Source organism: Ammospiza nelsoni, chromosome 18 (genome assembly GCF_027579445.1).
Source record: "Ammospiza nelsoni isolate bAmmNel1 chromosome 18, bAmmNel1.pri, whole genome shotgun sequence".
NCBI lineage: Eukaryota > Metazoa > Chordata > Aves > Passeriformes > Passerellidae > Ammospiza > Ammospiza nelsoni.
Genome location: NC_080650.1, coordinates 12,818,615 through 12,838,250, shown reverse-complemented (window position 1 = coordinate 12,838,250; position 19,636 = coordinate 12,818,615). Strand labels below are relative to the sequence as shown.

At 64.2% G+C, this 19,636-nt stretch overlaps 3 protein-coding genes across 3 annotated transcripts; 1 reads left to right on the top strand and 2 right to left on the bottom strand.

Annotated features, from left to right (window-relative positions):
- Nucleotides 1-3,028: 3,028 nt before the first annotated feature.
- On the bottom strand, nucleotides 3,029-7,461 carry SLC35E4 (solute carrier family 35 member E4). The gene is made up of 2 exons (XM_059485469.1): nucleotides 6,618-7,461; nucleotides 3,029-5,393 (listed from the first exon to the last, which is right to left on the bottom strand). Exons 1-2 carry the CDS (start codon nucleotides 7,216-7,218, stop codon nucleotides 4,966-4,968), a joined length of 1,029 nt encoding a protein of 342 aa, XP_059341452.1. The 5' UTR covers nucleotides 7,219-7,461; the 3' UTR covers nucleotides 3,029-4,965.
- Nucleotides 7,462-8,045: 584 nt separating this feature from the next.
- On the bottom strand, nucleotides 8,046-11,377 carry TCN2 (transcobalamin 2). Its single transcript, XM_059485266.1, has 10 exons — nucleotides 10,572-11,377; nucleotides 10,013-10,202; nucleotides 9,893-9,940; nucleotides 9,680-9,813; nucleotides 9,445-9,603; nucleotides 9,194-9,369; nucleotides 8,813-8,987; nucleotides 8,531-8,723; nucleotides 8,249-8,370; nucleotides 8,046-8,152 (listed from the first exon to the last, which is right to left on the bottom strand). Exons 1-10 carry the CDS (start codon nucleotides 10,630-10,632, stop codon nucleotides 8,091-8,093), a joined length of 1,320 nt encoding a protein of 439 aa, XP_059341249.1. The 5' UTR covers nucleotides 10,633-11,377; the 3' UTR covers nucleotides 8,046-8,090.
- A 526-nt stretch (nucleotides 11,378-11,903) lies between these two features.
- On the top strand, nucleotides 11,904-19,333 carry PES1 (pescadillo ribosomal biogenesis factor 1). Its single transcript, XM_059485000.1, has 15 exons — nucleotides 11,904-11,982; nucleotides 12,333-12,412; nucleotides 12,677-12,830; nucleotides 12,906-13,015; nucleotides 14,097-14,268; nucleotides 14,918-15,007; nucleotides 16,239-16,355; nucleotides 16,479-16,556; nucleotides 16,899-16,988; nucleotides 17,145-17,275; nucleotides 17,403-17,528; nucleotides 17,623-17,807; nucleotides 17,893-18,068; nucleotides 18,438-18,605; nucleotides 18,856-19,333. The coding sequence occupies exons 1-15, from the start codon at nucleotides 11,959-11,961 to the stop codon at nucleotides 18,940-18,942; spliced, it is 1,788 nt and encodes a 595-aa protein (XP_059340983.1). The 5' UTR covers nucleotides 11,904-11,958; the 3' UTR covers nucleotides 18,943-19,333.
- The last annotated feature ends 303 nt before the right edge of the window (nucleotides 19,334-19,636 follow it).

Genomic DNA, 19,636 nt, shown 5'->3' with positions numbered 1-19,636 from the left:
ATGGCAGGGCTTTGGAATGAGATGAACTTTAAGGTCCCTTCCAACTCAAATCATTCCGTGTCTTATGATTTGAGCAAGCTGCTTCTTGATGGTGAAGAATCCCATTCCCTGGTGGGGTCCCACAGCCCCAACAGATGTGAGGGGCTGGAGCCTGGTGGGGGTCAGGCTCTTTTCCCAGGGAACAAGAGGCAGGACAAGGGAAATGGCCTCAAGTTGCACAAAGGGAGGTTTAGGTTGGATATTAAGGAAAAATTCTTCATAGAAAGGGTGGCAAGGCACTGGAGCAGGCTGCCCAGGACTGTGGTGGAGTCCCCATCCCTGTAAATGTTAAAAATATGTGAGTATGTGACACCTGGGGACATGGGTTAGTGCTGCCCTTGACAGTGCTGAGGGAACAGTTGGACTTGGTGATCTTAGAGAGCATATCCAACCTTAACCACTCCATCTTCCTCTGATTCTAAGGCTTTTAAAATGTCTTTAAGTGATTTCATCTTTTAGAAACTCAGCTTCTGAGCCAAGAGCCTGCTCAGGGCAGGGCAGGAACCTGTGACACAGAGCCAGCAGTGAAGCCAGCAGTGAAACCAGCAGGGAAGCCACCAAATGGTCAAGGGCAAAGCCTGAAGGGGATTTTTGGGTGCTGGAACAGAGGCTGTGAGGCTGCAAGGGAGCCTGAGGGGTCATCCTGTCCATCTCCTGGCCTCCAGTCTCATCTGGGCAGCTTCAAACACCCTCAGCTCTCTGGGCTAGGCTGTCCTACAAGGAAAAATGCTATCTTCCTACATCTACCCTAAAAAAGGCTTTGCCACAATTCCAGCTTTGTACCCAGGACAGTCCCTGACACTGTTTGAGGACTGGGATGTGGGAGGTTTGAGAGCACAGCCCAGCATATCCCAGAAGGATGTAATTTCCCGGCTCAGGCTCCACAGCTTAGCAAGTGTTTGTCCCTGCTGCAGATCCCAGCCCCTGCTGTGCCAGGGCAGACAGGCCCCAGGGCAGCAGTTAATCCCTGTCCTGAAACAGAGATCATTTCCACACTGTGCTCCCAGGCACACAGCAAATCCAGCCTGGATTTCCTCTCCCCTGTGTGGGCACACGCTGCTCCTGCTCCAGCCCCATCCCAGCACATTCCATTGCCACTTCCAGGGAAGGGTTCAGCAGTGCTTCAGAGCAGATCCATGAAAACTGTCTGGCACAATGCCATAGCTGCCCTGTCCCACTGCACTCGGGTTTATTTCCCCCACCTTGGACTTTCACACTTCACTGGAGCTCCTTGATGGAGAGGGACTTTGAGCAAGGGTGTGGAGGGACAGGACACAGGGAATGGCTTCCCAGAGGGCAGGGGTGGATGGGATATTGGGAAGGAATCATTCTCTGGGAGGGTGGGGAGGCCCTGGAATAGGCTATGCAGAGAAGCTGTGGCTGCCCCTGGATCTCTGCAAGTGTCCAAGGCTGGGTTGGATGGGACTTGGAGCAGCCTGGGACAGTGGAAGGTGTCCCTGTCCATTGCAGGGGATAGGATGAGATGACCTTTAAGTTCTGTTCCCACCCAAAGCATCTTGTCATTCCATGGTTTGTCAGCCAGCACCTCCAAGCACGTGGAGATGCTCCCATCCCTCAGAGCTGTGACCCCTCCTCAGAAGGAGCCTCCCCTCCCTATGCCCATGTGAGGGCTGTGCCCGCTGTTCCAGCTGGGCTGCTCCTGCCCTGTGCCAGGGGCTGCTCTCCAGGAACGTGTCCCATCTGCTCCCTTCCCAAAATCCCCAGGGCTGGGATGCCTCTCCCTCATCCAGCCTGGCCGGAGCAGCACCAGGCTCAGCACATGGGCAGCTGTCAGATGGGTGAGAAACCCAATCCTTGCTGGGGCCAGAGCAGAGGGATAACACCAGGCTGAGATCATGGCCTGGAATACCCAGAGAGAGGGTGACCACAGCCAGCCACCACTGCTGGGCTTTCCATGGACAACACAAGCCCAATCCCAGCAGGAACGCTGCCCTTGAGCCCCCAGCACTGTCACCACTGCTCAGGGACACACACAGACACACAGGGAGCTGCAGGGCACCAGGAGCATCACAGGGCACTGGATCCAAGGTGGGGAAGGCAAAGCCATGGATGGAGCCGGGAGCCAGGCAGAGCCCAGCGCCAGCAAATGAGTCTGGGGGCTGGGACAGGCAGGAGCTCCTGAGCCGGCCATGCTGCAGGTGGCAGCTTTGCAGCTCTCCCTCCTCCTTCCAACACTCCCCGCGGTGAAAAAGCCTCTGGAATGTGAGCCCGGAAAGCAAACACGCTGCCGGCCAGAGCAGGGGCCGCTGGCTGATAACTGCGGCCCTTTGTGTCCTTTTTGGGATGGGCACCGCTCCAGCCGCACCCGGGGCACCTTGGCAAAGGTGGCAGCACGGTGGCACGCCGGGCACACCCCGGAGAGCGGCCCGCCCTCACCCGGGTGCTGGGGAGGAGCCGTTCCTCGGGTGCGGCTGGAAACAGCCTCAAATCACTGCCCTAATGATGGAAAAACATCGCTGTTCGGGAAAGAGGGCGGGAACCAGTGGGGATTTTCCGGGGGAAGCGGGGTTGTGGTTTTGTGTTCAAGTGAGTCACCAGGCTGAGAGGGGTGGAACAAGCAACACATGGTGCGACTTTTGGGGCTGTCCTGGGCAGGGTAAGGAGCTGAACTCGATGATCCTGGTGGATCCTTCCCAACCCAGGGTATTCCATGATTCCATGACTCACGGGACAGGATGCTCCAGTGTCATGGCACCCCAGGGCAGGGCAAAGCAGCCAGCCCTTTTCCAGACACTGGTGGTCAGTGACTGCTCTCTGTGTCACTGCACCCCTGCCGTGTCCTGTGGGGTGTCCCAGTGCCAGCCCTGGGGCTGCCCAGCCACAGCTGTCCCTGCTGGAGCTGGAGATGCTGGACACGGCTTCCCAGGAGCTGCCACATCCTGAGGCACTTCTGTGCCTCGCTTTGCTGTCCCTGCACGGGGTGCTCCTCCCTTCCTTCCTTCTTGGCCAGATCGCTGGGAGCCAAGGGTGGAGTACAACAAAAATAGAGCTTTATTTTGGGACAAGTGCAATCGGAGCTGGGTCCTTTGGCCCCGGCGTGGGGATACAAGTGTGGCAAGGCCACCACGGGCCCAGCAGCGGTGCCAGGCACACACACCGGGTGTCCCTTTGCCATGGCATGTGCTGTGTCACAGCCCAGCACTGTCCCGTGTCACAGCCCACCACTGTCCTGGAGCGATGGCAGCGGGTCCAGGCTGCTCCCGTGCCCTCGGCTGGGCTCTCACCATCTCTGCCACGGATGCCAGTCTGCAGCGAGCTGGGAGGGGTGGGGACAGCTGTGGGGGCTCAGGGGCGTGGTGGCGACAAGGACAACATCGCCAGCACCACCGGCGGCCCCTGGGATTGTCACGACACGGTGGGGACGGGGACAGGAGAGGGGACACACCCGCCCTGTCCTGGGCGTTCGGTTCGGCCACGAGAACCGAGAGTACACAGAGAGCCAGGGGCCACTCCAGCCAGCAGAGCTCAGTAGTGACACACACACAGACACACACACACACAGACACACACACACAGACACACAGCCAGACACACAGCCAGACACACACACACAGACACACAGCCAGACACACAGCCAGACACACAGCCATGTCTGTTTGCCCAGGTGGGATGGCAGCTGGATGTGTATCCAGAGCCACGTCCCTGGGCCCCGTGCGCACACAGGGACACGTGCAGAGCCAGTGCACAGCGGGACCTGCCAGCAGCACACACCTGCACACACACACACACACACACACACACACACACACACACACACACAGAGCCGTGCCCGCCCAGCCTGCATACACCAGCACGCGTGTGCCACACAGACACTGTGCACACACCTGTGTACGGCCTGGGGCAGTGCACGCCTGCCCACAAGCACAGACCTGCTTGCACACAAAGCCTGTGCACACCAACACGTGCACACCAATGCATGCACACTGACACATGCACACAGAGCCTGTGCACACCGACATGTGCACACCAACACATCCATACACAGCTGTGCACACCTATGTGTGCAGCGTCATACATATTAACACAGGCATGTCCCACACAGGGCCATGCTCACACCTGCAGAGCCTGTGCACACCCACAGGCACAGAGCTGTGCACAGACCCACTCACACCCAAGAGTGTGCAATTCCACACACGTGCACACACCACGTGTGCACGTCAGCACGTCTGTGTGCACAGTGCTGTGCTCACCAGCACACCTGGACACTGTGCAAAGCAGGGCGTGTACACTCACTTCTGAGCACACCAGAAAACACACAGGCACACAACCATGCACACTGACACACGTGTGTGCCTCAGCAGCTGTGTGTGCACACAGAGCCATGCACACTGGCACACACGTGCACAGAGTCACACACACTGGCACAGACACATGCACAGAGGAGTCACACACTCTGGGCACCTGTGCACAGTCACACACACCCTGGCACACACTGCACAGAGTCACACACACTGGCACACACGTGCAGTCACATACACTGGCACATCTGTGTACACAGTCACACACCCTGGCACACACACACGTACTCAGAGTCACACACATACCTTGCCACACATGTGCACAGTCACACACACTGGCACTCGTGGGCACAGTCATACACCCTGGCACACACGTGCACAGAGGAGTCACACTCATTGGCACACACGTGCACAGTGACACACACACTGGCACACATGTCCCAGTTACACACCCTGGCACACACATGGACAGTGTCACACACTGGCACACACATATGTACAGTCACACTCATTGGCACACACGTGCACAATTACACTCTGGCACGCAAATGTACACAGAGGAGTCACACACCCTGGCACACACGTGCACAGATGAGTCACACTCATTGGCACACACGTGCCCAGCGCTCCCCCAGAGCCCTCCCGGCCCCTCACCCCCCGTGGGTCCCTACTCGTGCCGCGGGTGCCGCCGCAGCCCACAGAGGCCCCAGCAGGCGGCCAGGAGCCGGGGCCGGTGGTACAGCACCATCCCCGCCAGCGTCAGCGCCACGCCGGCGTAGCCCAGCGCGCCCAGCCGCGTGCCAAACAGCAGCCACGACAGCAGCAGGTTGCCCACCACGGTGAGGCTGCCCAGGAGGTGCAGCGTCAGGGCCGACGTGAGGGACAGGAGGCAGGAGGTGGCCAGGTTGTAGAGGACGGAGCCCAGGCAGCTGAGCAGGACGCAGCCCCAGAGCGCGGCGTCGGGCCGAAGGACGCCCTGCCACGAGGGGCCCAGCTCCAGCGCCACGGCCGCCCCGAAGAGCAGCACGAAGCTGGGCAGGGACGTCAGGCCCAGCAGGGACAGCGCGTCCAGACGGTCCTCCTGCAGCAGCACACCTGGGGGACAGGGGGACGCTCAGTGGGACATCCCCGGGAACACCCACCCGCCGCAGGGACACCCACGGGAGACACCCACCCACGGGAGACAGAGCAGTAAAGGGATCCCAAATGTCACTGGGAAAGGGAAAATGAAGGGGGGAAGTTCCTTCCATGGGGTGAGGGTGCCCTGGTTTGGGGAGGTCCCACTTTAGAGGTTCCCTGGTTTGGATGTGTCTCTGTTCAGGAGTCCTTCATTTCTGGGATTCCTTGCTTTAGGGGGTGTCCCACTCTGGGGATGCCCTGGTTCTGAGGGTGTCCACTTTCACGGGTGCCTGTGTTTGGGAGGGTTGGACAGGGCAGTTTTCCCAGCCTGTTTTAGAACGCTTGTCCCCATATCCCCTCCTCCAGGTCATCTGAGGACAGAGGGGACAGCAGGCACAGCAGGGCTGGCTGCCACATGCAGACATGTCCTTACCCTCCCCAGGGCCACTGTCCATGTCCCACCAGGGGTGAAAGGGTGACAGGGCAGTGGCACAAAGACCAGTGGTGTCCCTTGGGGGACCACAGCGTCCCACTACAGCCATGGAGCCCTTGGGGTGGGCACAGGGCCCCATGCCAGAGCCCATCCCCACAGTGCCCTGAGCCACAGGCTCCAGAGGAAACGCTCCCTTCCCAGCCAGAACCATCCCAGCTGGCTCCTCACTGCCATGTGCCAAGGACACCATGGCTTGGGTGGCACCGTGGCCACCCTGGGAAGGGGAGACTCGCAGGGAGTCCAGCAGCCCACAGGGATAGGACAGGCTGGGTGACCCTGAGCCAAGCTAGGGCACCTCCACCCTCCCTGGCCCAAGGACACCACAGGGACACCAATGGTGTCACCAATGACAAACTACAGTCAGGTCACCTCAGGGCAGGGCCACAAGCACGACAAGGGTGCCATGCCACGAGGGTGGCACCAAGGCCAACAGGGACAGCAGGTGGCACCGGGACTGGGGTGAACCTGGGAGCCAGAGTGCCACCACGGTTGGGGTGACACCGTGGCCACAGTCAAAGCACAAAGGAGGCATTAGGGTGACAGCAGTGATAGGGTGAGGTGGAATTGGGGCTGGGATGACACCAGGGTGCACAGAGGGTGGCAGGACGAGCAGGGAGAACCCCCAGCACCGGGGGTGGTACCGAGGTGACACCAGCACCCCTGCACCCCAGGGGTGGACATGCAGGACAGGGACAGGTGGCACTTACTCTGCTGGATGGACTTGAGGGCGCGGAGCACGGTGGCGGCCAGGAGGAAGCCGCAGCCGGGCTGGGAGAAGCAGAGGCCGCCGGCGATGCTGCAGGCGGCCCCGGCGCACACCGGCCCCATGGCCCAGAACTGCAGCGGGTGCGGCCGCCGGCCCCCCAGCAGCCCCAGCAGCAGCGTCACCAGCGGCGTGGTGGTGGCCACGGCCTGGGCCACGTCCAGCTGCACGTAGCTCAGGCCCAGGTTGCCCAGGGCCACGCTGGTGCAGAAGGTGAGGCTGAGCAGGTAGATCCTGGCGCGGGGCCGGGGGCCCGGAGCCCGTGCCCAGCCCAGCGGGTAGCCCACGGCCACGCCGGACAGCATGTGCAGCGCCGAGAGCAGCAGCGGGTAGCGGAACCCGTGCGCGGCGAAGATCCACTTGTTGAGGCCGGCCATGGTGGTGCCGGTGCCCAGCCAGGCCAGCACGCTGAGGGTCAGCGGTAGCGCCGGCCCCGGCGGCCGCCCCCCGTGCGCCTGCCCCGGGTCGGGCTTCCAGGGCCGCACGGTGCCCGCGCCCGCCGCGCTCATCGCGGCTTCATCGCCCCGCCGCGACCGCGGGCACATGGGCACCGGCTCCGCCGCCTCCGGCCGCCCCTCGCCGCTCTGCCCCGTCCTCCCTGAGCCCCGCGATGGCTGCCGGTGACAGCGGCGCTGGCGCGGCGGCGGCCGCGCTGTCCCCGGGTGGCGGTCGCGCTGTCCCCGCTGCCCGGGTGGCGCTGTCCCCGCTGCCCGGCGGTGCTGCTGGCGGGGCTCAGCGCAGAACTGGCGGTGCCATGTGCCGGGAGGCGGCGGCGGCGGCCGGGGCGGGCGGAAAGTTTGGTGATGGCGGGAGCGGAGGGCGGAGGCTCCGCCCCGCGAGGGCAGCGCGTCACTGCCGGGCGGGCGGGGCACGGCGGGCACGGGCACCGGGCACCACCGGGGGCACCGCCAGCACCGCCCGCGCCCGGCCCGCAGCGCCCCGCTCCAAACCCCGCCCGGCCCCGGCGCTGAGCCCCGAGCCCGGCCCGCCGCTGCCCCGGGGATTTGGGGCCGGGTTAAACCCAGGGGGAGTCACAGATGAGCAGATTTGGGGGGGTCCCTCCGGCACTGCGGTGCCCGAGCCCTGGGACAGTGGGGGCTCAGGAACCCCGGAGGAGGATCCAGCTTGCTGAGGATGAACAGCGCTGACTCGGACTCCCCAACTTTTTGGCCGCCCCAAAAATGCTTTGGACACCCCAAAAACGGCTGCTCCCAGCAGCTGCCTGCCCCATTCCCGAGTGCGACCAGGACTCGAGGGGCTGCTGATTTTGGTGCTCCTGTAGGACACAGAGCACGGTGTGTGTCCCCTCCTCGTGCCCCTGGCAGACTTGGGGTGCTGGCCCACAGAAAGCAGGAGGCAGGGAGCCGGCAGGTCCTGTGCCCACAGTGGGGGTTTCATTGCCATCACCCCCCACCCTCTACCACTCGCTGAGGCGCAGGATGACGGTCGCCCCATCCGGGGGTCTGTACTCGGCGATACCTGTGGGGAGAGGGACAACAGTCTGGGGTGAGACAGCAGCCACGGGGCTGTGGGGGATCCCTGCCACCTCCCCAGGGACCCCCACCCGCCACTCACCCATCTGCAGGGGGGTGCTGGGCGCAGACAGGATCTGCCAGTAATTCCGCTTCTCCTGCCGGGCCTCCAGCCCCAGCACCTGGGTCAGGAAGGGGCCCTGGGGGGTGTCCTGGGTCTGGAACCTGGGGGTGACACAGCGGGGTCAGGGGGGCGAGGCTGCGGCCTCGGCACTGCTGGGGGGCACAGAGCAGCTCCAAGGGAGCTGTGAGCTGGGAACGGAGTGAGCCCGGCACAGGGCACAGGTGCAGGACACACGATCACCACAGGGTGACTTCCACACACCTGAATTCCCGGGGGTCCAGTGCTGCAGCCGCCTGCAGCACGTCCAGCAGGGAGGCGGCGGCGGGCACGGGCACCAGGCGGTCGTAGAGCCGGAGGTCATAGCACCAGGGCAGGGGACACTCCACCACCAGCTGCACCGTCTTGTTCCCCGGCACCTCAGGCAGGGGCTCCATGTCCAGGGGTGTCAGCGTGTCTGCGGGAAGCCACCACGGCACTGGTGACACACAGCCACCCCTGTGGTGACACCGGCGCTGACCCCAGTCCCGTTAGCCCAGCTCTCACCTGGCTCCTCCCCACAGTGCCTGGAGGCGATGTCCAGGTAGGAGTGGCCGTGCAGCACCGGCAGCACCTGGGCCATGGTGGCAGCGGTGCCGAAGGCTTCCAGGTTTTCCAGCAGCGCAGCCATGGCCTGGCCGAACGCCGGCTCCGTCTGGCACTCGCCTGTGGCCAGGAACACCTGGGACGGGGAGGGATGGAGGTGGTGGGAAGAGGGAGGAGGGTTGGATAACTGGGCACTGCACTGCTGAGCATCACCTGCCCCACGGCAGCTGCATCTGCCTGGGCACCCACATCTCTACGTGCACCCACACTCAGATCTGCAGACCCACTTCCCCCATGCCCATTCCCAGTGCCAGCCCAGATGTCCCCTCAGGTGACACCCACCTGCAGGGCCCACGGGGTGCTGTAGATGTTGCCGATGATGCCGTCGGGGCCCTGGGCCTTGGCCATGTTCCTGCTGGCCTCGTGCGCAGCCAGCCGGAGCTTGGCCGCCAGCTCGGTCCCCACCAGCCTCCTCCGCTCCAGGCAGGTGAAGGCCAGCGCCAGCACGGCCTCGGTGTCTGCAGGGACCGCCCGGTGTCACCCCTGAGTCACACACTGCCAGGGTGCCACTGCCTGCGCCCACAGGCCCTTACCCACGGTGTTGCCCCCGTGCCCGAGCTTTCCGTGCTGCTGGGCCGTGAGGAGCCGCTGCACCACCGGGTCCCGCACGCGCTTGCGGTGCACGCACAGCGCCAGCACGCCCAGCCCGTACTGGTAGTAACTGGTGACGGGGTGGCCTCGCTGCTGGGAGCCTGGGGACAATGGGTGGTGTCACCAGGGTGAGCCGGTGCCTCACAGCCCGACGTGTAGTGCCAGGGACACCCTCACCTGTCCACTCCTCCTCCAGGTAGTACTTGAGCCATGTCACCAGCGAGCGATGGGGGCTGACGGGGGGACAGGAGGCCTGCAGCCCCAGCAGGTACAGTGCCAGCCGCCCCGTGTGCGGGGGCTCCTCCGCGCTCCTGCAAGGCACCATCACCTCCCAGGGCACCGCCCGAGGTGCCACCTGCCCCGAGGGGACCCCGGGACACCCACACTTACATGCCGCGCTCAGCGTCCCACCGGGAGCGTCCGTAGCCCTGCAGGCTCCTGCGGGGACAGACTGTCAGTGCGGGGCACAGGAGCAGCCCCAAAGGCCCGAGGGGGACCCCGGGCACCCACCTGCCGTAGGGGTGCTGGAAGTTGTCCTGCAGCCGCTCCAGGTAGCGCCGCTCCAGCCGCGGGTGGTGCTCTCGGGCCAGGCGCAGGGCCAGGTACACGGCGGGGTCCGGGTCCCGTTCGGGGTCCCGGGCCAGCCCCAGCAGCCGCGCACTCAGCGCCCGCACGGCGCCCCCCGAGCCCGCCGGGGGCTCTGCCCGGCCCGGGAGAGGCAGCGCAGGTCAGGGGGCCCGAGACATCCCCCGGTACGGCCCTGCAGCCCCACAGCCCCCCAAAGCTGTGCGGGGCCGCGGTGGGGAGGGACCCCAGCACCCACCCATCCACACACCCCCCAAATCCCATAACCTCCCGATTTCCCACCAAAAAAAGAGGAAGAAACAAGGAGAGGTGACATGGAGCAGGAGCAGGAGTGGGTTGGGGGGAGCTGAGCCCCGGAGAATTTGTCACCGAGGGCTGGAGATGGGGCTCATCCCCCCAGCCCCGCTCCTCGGGGACCCCCCGAGCTCAGGGCGAGCCCCGGCCGGGGGGTCCCGGGCAGGTTGGGGGCCGGGGCCGCACTCACCGCAGCAGCGGGCGGGCAGCAGCGCGGGCAGCAGCAGCAGCAGCAGCAGCGGCAGCCCCATGGCGGAGCGGGACAGGGGACACGGCGGGGACAGCCGAGAGAGACGGGACGAGCCGGGAGCGGGGACAGCACGGGAAGGTGTGGCGAGAGGCCGTTTCCGCACAACGGGGCCGAGTCAGCACAAACGGGGCAGAAGTTGTGCTGAGGCGCGGCCGAGGGGAGCGGGGACAGCCCGGGACAGCCTGACCGGGGCAGCCCGGGACACCCTGCCCGGGACAGCCCGACCCGAGCTGCCGCTGCTCGGGGCAGCGCCGGCGGCCACAGCCCGAAAATAGACGGGGCTGAAACCCGGCCAAACCCGGCCCCTGGAAAGAATCGCCGTGCTCGCCTCCAAGAACGATTTAATTGAGAAAGCGGGGATGGATCAGCCGCGCCGGGAGCCGCGGGACAGGCGGGGAGGGAGCACGAACCCCCCAAACATCCCTAAAGCCGGGGCTGAGGGGGTCCTGAGCCCCGCAAAGTGGAACTCCCCTGCTGGGGGGTAGGTGCCGTCCTGAGCCACGAAAGAGAATCCCCGAGCCCAGGAGGGGATCCCGGGGCCGCGCTGGGCTCAGGTCCCGCCAGCCCGGGCACACCCGAGCACAGGGGCGGGCCTGGGGAGCCCCTGCCACCGAGACACCCCGGGCCCGGTTGTTCCCCAAACACCGGCCCCGCTGTGGGCCCCCAGGCCGGTGCCTGCGGTCGGTGCTGCGGCGCCAGGGACCACAGGTGGGCAGCGGGACCCGGAGGCCCGGGCAGGGACCCACGGCCGCCATACCGGTGTGTGTACCCGGCCCCTGAACCCAGGCCGGGCCCGCCGGTCCGGCCTCGCTATATCCCGGCATGCTCAGCGCCAGCGCTGCCTCGCTATATCCCAGCATGCTTCGTGCCAGCACTGCCTCGCTATATCCCGACATGCTCAGTGGCACTGCCTCGTTGTATCCCGACATGCCCTGCGCAGCCCCGCCCCGGTACCTCCCGGCATGCCCCGCGCTACTATGCCGCGGTATATCCCGACATGCCTCGTGCCTCCCCGCCTCGCTATATCCCGGCATGCCCCGCGCGGCACCGCAATATCCCAGTGCGCTCTGCGCCTCAGGACCCCTCCTGCTAGGGCTCCGGGCTGTCCGCGGCGCGCCTGACTGAGCCCCCACTGCCGCCTGCCCCGGCCCGCCCAGTGCCCGCTTTGCTCTCGGTGGCCGCTTTGCTCTCGGTGCTCACGCCGCGCTCGGTGCCCCTGCGGGGCGGTTTCGGTGTGCGCAGGCCCGGCGGCGGACGCAGGCGGGCGGCGGGCAGCTCGGGGTCCTGCGTTGCGCGGGCACGTGGCGGCGGCGGCGGCGCTGGGGCCATGGGCGGGCTGGAGAAGAAGAAGGTACCGGGCCCTGCCCGCCCTCCGTTCACCGCCCGGAGCCTCCCCGGGCCGTCCCTCCTTCCCCCCTCCCTGCCCTCTCCGTGCCCCCCGGTGCCGCTCCCCCGGTGCCGCCCCTCCGGCCGCGCCGTGCCCCTGCAGCCCTCCCTGGCGGCGCTGCTCGCTCCCTCTCCCGGTGCCCGGTTCCGCTGCTGCCCCCGCGCTGGCCGTGCCCGGTGCCCCCTTCCAGCCCCTCATGCCCCGGTTCCCGTCCCTGCTCCCTCTCCGCTCCCGGGGTTCCCGGTGGCCCCGGGCCGGTTGCGGGGCTCCCCTCCGCCCCCCCGAGCTCCCCCAACGCCGCCGTCTCTCCCCAGTACGAGCGCGGAGCCGCCACCAACTACATCACCCGCAACCGGGCGCGGAAGAAGCTGCAGCTGAGCCTGCCCGACTTCAGGTGCGGCCCTTGCGGTGCCCCCCGCACCCCGAACCCCGTTCCTGCGAACCCTCCGGTGCCCCGAGCTCCCCCGGTGCCACCCAGGGCAGCGAGGGGCGGTGGAGCCCGCTGCGGGTTTGGGACGGCCGAGCTGCTCCCCGAGGGCTCTGCCCGGGTTCAGGCTGCCGAGTTTGGGGTTCCCCCTGCGTGGGAGGGGTCTGGGCTGGCCCAGGGGACACAGAGCAGCCGTGACCCCCCTGTCCCAGCATTGTCCCTTGTCCCCAGGCGTCTCTGCATCCTCAAGGGGATTTACCCCCACGAGCCCAAGCACAAGAAGAAGGTGAACAAGGGCTCCACGGCCCCCAGGACCTTCTACCTGCTCAAGGACATCAAATTCCTGCTCCATGAGCCCATCGTCAACAAATTCCGGGAGTACAAGGTGAGTGTCCCCCCCGAGGGCCCCCCCGGGGGCTGTCCTGGCCCACAGAGCCCCCATGTCCCCCTGTCCCCACAGGTGTTTGTCAGGAAGCTGCGCAAGGCCTACGGCAAGAGCGAGTGGGGCACTGTGGAGAGGCTGAAGGACAACAAACCCACCTACAAACTCGACCACATCGTCAAGGAGAGGTGAGGCAGCCCTGGCTGAGCCTCCTGCAGCAGCCAGCCCTGGGCTCAGCACTGCAGGGACCTGGAGCTGCTGGGGAGAGCCCAGAGGAGGCACCAGAGATGCTGCAAGGGCTGGAGCCAGGCTGGGAGAGCTGGGGCTGGATCCCTGGCAGTGCCCAAGGCCAGGTTGGACAGGGCTTAGAGCAGCCTGGGACAGTGGGAGGTGTCCCTGCCATGGCTGGGGTGGCACTGGATGATCCTGTGGAAATCTCTGTGGTCTTCAGGCCACCCATTCCTCTGCTCTGAGCCAGGCTGGGAGAGCTGGGGGTGCTCACCTGGAGAGGAGAAGGCTCCAGGCAGAGCTCAGAGCCCCTGGCAGGGCCTGAAGGGGCTCCAGGAGAGCTGGAGAGGGACTGGGGACAAGGGATGGAGGGACAGGACACAGGGAATGGCTCCCAGTGCCAGAGGGCAGGGCTGGGTGGGATATTGGGAATTGGGAATTGTTCCCTGGCAGGGTGGGCAGGCCCTGGCACAGGGTGCCCATCCTGGATCCCTGGCAGTGCCCAAGGCCAGGCTGGACACTGGGGCTGGGACACCCTGGGACAGTGGGAGGTGTCCCTGCCATGGCAGGGGTGGCACAGGGTGGGATTTAGGGTCCCTTCCAACCCATCCTGGGATTCTCTGATCTTTCACCATGTCCATCCCTCTCTGGGAATCCACCTCATGTACAGTTTCTGGATTTATTGGTGGAATTTTGTGTTTCTGGGCTGGAGAAGAAGGAATGAGAGAGGAGCCAGCCATCCTGGGTGGCTCCAGGAGAGCACAGGGAGCTCCCTGCTCTCCCTGTGGGGTGCTTTCCTCAGGGGGCTGATGAAGGGTTAAAGCTGCCAAGGTTCTGGTGAGGGAGGGGACACAGGAGGGAGGAAACCCCATAACCATCCTGAATGAGGCTGTTCCATCACTCTGTGTGTGCCCTGCTGGGATGAGCAGCTGGATGCTCCACAGCTCCCATTCCTTCCTCCCCCTGGGTCTCCCCCAGCCCCAGCAGCCTGTGCAGGGCTCTGGGGCTGGCTGTGACCCCCGTGTCCCCCCCTGGGCACAGGTACCCCACGTTTGTGGACGCCCTGCGGGACCTGGACGATGCCCTGTCCATGTGCTTCCTGTTCTCCACCTTCCCCCGCACGGGCAAGTGCCACGTGCAGACCGTGCAGCTGTGCCGGCGCCTGGCCGTGGAGTTCCAGAACTTCGTCATCGCCTCCCGCTCCCTGCGCAAGGTGGGCCTGGGGGACAGCCAGCCCTGCCTGGGGACACTGCGGGGACAGCCAGCCCTGCCTGGGGACACTGCGGGGACAGCCAGCCCTGCCTGGGGACACTGCGGGGACAGCCAGCCCTGCCTGGGGACACTGCGGGGACAGGGCAGGGGGACACTGCGGGGACAGCCAGCCCTGCCTGGGGACACTGCCGGGACAGCCAGCCCTGCCGGGAGACACCGGGGGGTCAGGGCAGGGGGACACTGTGGGGACACTCAGTCCTGCCTGGGGACAGGGCACGGATCCACCAGGGTGCCAAGTCACAGATCCCACCAGGGTGCCAGGGCAGGGATCCACTGGGGAATCAGGGCAGGGGGACACTGGGGTGTCAGAGCAGGGATCCCATTGGGGTGTCAGAGCAGGGATCCCACTGGATTATCGGCTCACACATCCCACTGAGGGGATCAGGGCAGGGGGACACTGCGATGTCGGGTCACTGATCCCACCAGGGGGACAGGGCAGGGATCCCACTGGGGTGTCAGGGCTGGGACCCCACTGGATTATTGGGTCACACATCCCACTGGGATCTGAGGAACCTCCTGCCAGGGGCAGGGTGGCAGTGACAGTGACACAGCAGCATTCCTCCTGCTGAGCCCGTGCTCTGTCCTGCCAGGTGTTCCTCTCCATCAAGGGCATCTACTACCAGGCAGAGGTGCTGGGGCAGCCCATCACCTGGGTCACCCCCTACGCCTTCGCCCACGACGTGAGTACCTGGGGAGAGCCCGGGGATCACCCTGGGTGCTTGGGGATCACCAAGGGGTGAGGGACTGTCCCGTGGCACATGGCACACACACATCACAGGGCCTGGCTGCAGAGGCACGTGGGGACACAGCCAGCTGTCACCTCAGGATCCCCGGGGCTGCCTGTGCCAATCTCCCAGTCATTCATATGTCTCCAATCGTTAATGTGCTCCTTTATCAGCCATTAAAGATTAACCTGTGCGAGCAGAGGGAAGGGATGAGTCAGACCTGCAGCCTCCCCAGAGGGATTCTGCAGTGTCTCCAGGGCATGGGGTTGTCCCTGCTGTGCTGGGACAGCTTCCCCTTAGCCTTGGCAGGAGCTCACAGGCACAGCACAGCCCTCTCCATTTCCTCCCAGCATTTCCAGGGCTGAGCACAGTTGGGTTGAGGTTTTGTGTTTTTATGGTTCTGAATCAATAGAACCCTGGAATGTTATCAGTTGGAAAGGACCTTAAAGCCCATCCCATTCCACCCCTGCCATGGGCAGGGAGACCTTCCACTATCCCAGGTGGCTCCAAGCCCTGTCCAGCCTGGCCTTGGGCACTGCCAGGGATCCAGGGGCAGCCACAGCTGCTCTGGGCACCCTGTGCCAGGGCTGCCCACCCTCACAGGGAACAATTCCCAATTCCCAATATCCCATCCAGCCCTGCCCTCTGGCAGTGGGAAGCCATTCCCCTTGTCCTGCTCTTGTCCAGCTCTGCTGTACCCTGTACTCTTCACCTTGAAGAGCTGGAGTTCCTGGACCAAACCCCAAGGTCCCCATCCATGATGGGATGAAGTGTTCCATGTATCCAGGCACATGGAGGGATGGCAGCAGGACCCTGGGGGGAGCCTGCAGAGCTCTCCCTGCCCAGGGTCTGGTGGTGGCTGTGACATCTCTGCACTTGGGGCATGTTTAGGTTGGTTTTCAAGGAAAGGCTTTTTCTCCAGAGGGTGCTGGCACTGCCCAGGCTGCCCAGGGAATGGGCACGGCCTGAGGCTGCCAGAGCTCCAGGAGCCTTTGGGCAGCACTGCCAGGGATGGACAGGGTGGGGTTGTTGGGTTCTGGGCAGGGACAGGAGCTGGGCTCGATGATCCCTGTGGGTCCCTTCCCAAATGGGAATATTGTGTGATCCTTCTCCCTGTGGGTGGGATGGGTCCCTGTGCAGGGGGGTCGGGTCCTTTATCCCTGTGTCCCATCCCGTGTGCTGGCAGCACCCCACAGACGTGGATTACCGGGTCATGGCCACCTTCACCGAGTTCTACACCACCCTCCTGGGCTTCGTCAACTTCCGCCTCTACCAGTCCCTGAACCTGCTGTACCCCCCCAAGGTGAGGCCACCCCGGGGTCACTGTGTCCCACCCTGCGGTGGTGGCAACCCACATTGGTGGAAATGAGAGATTTTTGGGATATCTGTGTTTGAGAGCTGCCTCCTCACCCCTTTTCCTCCCCAGATTGACACCCAGACTGAGGATGAGCTGAAGCCTGCAGAGGGCAAGGAGTATGCCATGGATTCAGAGAGCTACCTGGAGGTGAGGGACACTGCTGGCATTGTGACCTGTGGGGACACTGTGTGGCATTCATGTCCTGCTCACAGCCCTCCTGGCGTGGCACTGAAGGACAGAGCCAGATCCCTGCAGGGTGGAGGGCGCTGATCCCAAACTCCCTGTTCCTGTAGGGCAGAGCTGGGCTCGGCCTCAGGCACCACCAGCCTCCCCCTGCATGGCCAGGGACCCCCCAGAGCCCCATGCTGGGGATGGGGCCGGGAGGAGCTGAATTCTGTCCAGGCCCTGGCTCTTCCAGCCTCTTGCTCTGAGAAATCCCCTTCCCCCGTTCCCACCCCCTGGATGTGACTCTGTGTCCTCTCCCTGCAGAGACTCTCGGCTCTGAGCTCCAGCCTGGCCCGGGCAGTGGCTCCAGCCCACGAGGACGAGGTGGAGATGGATGAATTCCCAGTGGAGGGGGTAAGACCCTGGTGGGGGGCTCATCCCTGGCCTTGGGGGATCCTGTCCTGTACCTAGGCTGGCAGCTTGGGGACAGTTCCTGAAACCCCTCGTGGCCAAGGGAGCCTTGGCAAGGGCTGTGTGTGGGGAGGAGAATGAGGGCTTTGCTCTGAGCAGGAGACAGCAGAGCTGATGGATGCCAAGAAGAAGGAGCAGGAGGCTCTGGAGAAGCACAAGAAGCTCTTTGAGGGGCTGCGCTTCTTCCTCAACAGGGAGGTGCCCCGGGAGCCGCTGGCCTTCGTCATCCGGTGCGTGGGGCAGCCCTGGCCTCCCCCTCTGGCAGGACTTTGGGGCCAAGTCACCCAATGTCCTGTGGGTGAGGTGACCCTGAGGGTCCCACGTGCCCGTCTGACTCCTTGGTGGCGTTGCCCACAGGTGCTTTGGTGGCCAGGTGTCCTGGGACAAGTCCCTGTGTATCGGTGCCACCTACGACGCCAGCGACCCGTCCATCACCCACCACATCATCGACCGGCCCCGCCTGGACAAGCAGGTGGTTGGCAGGTGCGTGGGGCAGGGGGGCCCTGCTCACAGCAGCCATCCCAGAGCTGTCCCGCGGGCTCCAGAGGCTCAGGTGTGTCCCCTCTGCCCCACCCAGGTACTACCTGCAGCCCCAGTGGGTTTTTGACTCGGTCAATGCCAAGCTGTGCCTGCCCGTGGCCGATTATTTCCCCGGGCTCCTGCTGCCCCCGCACCTCTCGCCCTTCGTGACGGAGAAGGAGGGTGACTACGTCCCTCCCGAGAAGCTGAAGCTGCTGGCCCTGCAGAGGGGAGAGAACCCAGGTGCTGGGAGCCCCCAGAGGAGTTTGGGAGCTGGGCTGTGCCTGCTGCGGAGCATCCCAAGGGTAACGATGGTGTCTCTTTGTAGAGGAAGAGAGTGAAGAGGAGGAGGAGGAGGAAGAAGAGGAGGAAGAGGAAGGTGACAATGACAAAGAAGAGGAGGAAGAGGAAGATGAGTCTGAGAAAGAAGAGGAGATGAAATTACAGAAGATGGAAGAGCAAAAGATGGAAGAGCAGAAGACTCAGAGCATGCAAAGCAAAAAGGTGGGAGCCCATGGAGGCAGCCCTGGTGTCGCTGTCCCTGCTGAGGGGTGTCCCTGTCCTGAGATCACTGGGATACTCAGTCATGGAATGGTTTGGGTTGGGAGGGGCCTTAAAGCTCATCTTGTTCCAGCCTCTGCCATGGGCAGGGACACCTCCCACTGTCCCAGGTTGCTCCAAGCCCCGTCCAGCCCAGCCTGAAACACTCCCAGGGGTGCTCCTGGCCCCCCACTCACGAGCTGCAGCTGCCATCCCTGTCAGGGCCTGGCTGTGAGGGCTGTGGCTCTCCCTGGCCCGCAGTGGAAGGGCTGGAAATGCCTTTCCCCATGGAAGAGGGGGTTCCCGGTGTCCTGAGCTGCCTGCTCCCCACAGGTGCTCCCTGTGAAGGTGACAGCAGGGAAGGTGCGGCTGGAGGACAAGCAGCGCCTGGAGCAGGAGCAGCAGCAGGAGGAGAAGCGCTTGGCCATCATGATGATGAAGAAGAGGGAGAAGTACCTGTACAAGAAGATCATGTTCGGGAAGAAGCGCAAAATCCGCGAGGTACGGAGGCTGGGCCCTCACCTCATCCAAACCCACTCGTTCCTTCTGCTCCTCCCTGTCCCTGGTGAAGAGTTGAGGTCCCTGCCAATGTCCCCAGGCGGGCAGAGCTCCCTGTGTCCCCTCCCTGTATCCCAGCCCTGATCCCGGTCCTGTGGGGCCCATCCTCCACGTGCAGCTGGAGCTTGGGTGGGTCTGAGGGCTCGCAGCCCCTGTCCTGCTCTGACTGGGGGTCTCGGGGGTCTCTCCCCAGGCCAACAAACTGGCTGAGAAGAGGAAAGCCCATGACGCAGCCCTCAAGGAGCAGAAGAAGAAGAACAAGAAGGCGCGGCAAGCGTGACGGGGCCGGGGGTTCCTCGATGGTTTTCCACTCTTGCTTTTGGGTGGAAAACCCCTGGCTTTGCTCCTGGGGCAGAAATGCTGTGTTTGAAGCGTTTCCCATCTGTAAATCCACCTGCTGCTCTGCCTTTGCCCCACTCCCCTCTGCGGAGTCGGTGTTACAAGGACTGTCCTCTCCCTGCTGGTGCCACCTCTGTGTGAGGAAGAGGAGGCCAAGGAGAGCTCTGGGATCGTTCCATGTGAATTTGCACAGCCCTGGCTGCTGGAGCCTGGCTCCCAGAGCTCCCTGGGGCAGAGGAGTGTGGAGCCCAGAGCTCCTTCCCAGTGTCCACACAGAAAACCATATTCCCCTGTATTTTTAATTAAAGAAGGTGATGCTTTTCTGGTGGTGATTGTTGTCTGCTCCTTCTGCCTGGGTGTGGGGGAGGCCCCTCAGGAGGTGATGTGGAGATCCATGGCTGGTGCCAGGGTTGCTGGTCCTGCTGGATGTGTTCCTGGCACCAGCAGTTACCTGTCAGTCCTGGGTTTTCCCCCCAAAACACCTTGGAGGCACCACAGCTGGGGACAAGGTGTCTCATGGGGTTTATGGGCACACCTTTGTCCCCAAATGTGGTGAAGGCTCTGTCTCAAGAATTTTTGGAGGACACCACTGGCACTGCTATGGGGACACAGAGAGGATCTGGAGAGAGACACCC

What these genes read in the sequence shown, in the direction of transcription:
- PES1 (XM_059485000.1), top strand. Translation starts at nt 11,959, where the DNA reads ATGGGCGGGCTGGAGAAGAAGAAG. An exon ending in CCGCTGGCCTTCGTCATCCG is followed by an intron (nt 17,276 to 17,402) that starts GTGCGTGGGGCA and finishes CGTTGCCCACAG; the next exon opens with GTGCTTTGGTGGCCAGGTGT. An exon ending in GCAGAGGGGAGAGAACCCAG is followed by an intron (nt 17,808 to 17,892) that starts GTGCTGGGAGCC and finishes GTCTCTTTGTAG; the next exon opens with AGGAAGAGAGTGAAGAGGAG.
- SLC35E4 (XM_059485469.1), bottom strand. Translation starts at nt 7,218, where the DNA reads ATGTGCCCGCGGTCGCGGCGGGGCGATGAAGCCGCGATGAGCGCGGCG. An exon ending in CCTCAAGTCCATCCAGCAGA is followed by an intron (nt 5,394 to 6,617) that starts GTAAGTGCCACC and finishes CCTGTCCCCCAG; the next exon opens with GTGTGCTGCTGCAGGAGGAC.
- TCN2 (XM_059485266.1), bottom strand. Translation starts at nt 10,632, where the DNA reads ATGGGGCTGCCGCTGCTGCTGCTGCTGCTGCTGCCCGCGCTGCTGCCC. An exon ending in TGGGACGCTGAGCGCGGCAT is followed by an intron (nt 9,814 to 9,892) that starts GTAAGTGTGGGT and finishes GGTGCCTTGCAG; the next exon opens with GAGCGCGGAGGAGCCCCCGC. An exon ending in GCACCCCGTGGGCCCTGCAG is followed by an intron (nt 8,988 to 9,193) that starts GTGGGTGTCACC and finishes TCCCCGTCCCAG; the next exon opens with GTGTTCCTGGCCACAGGCGA.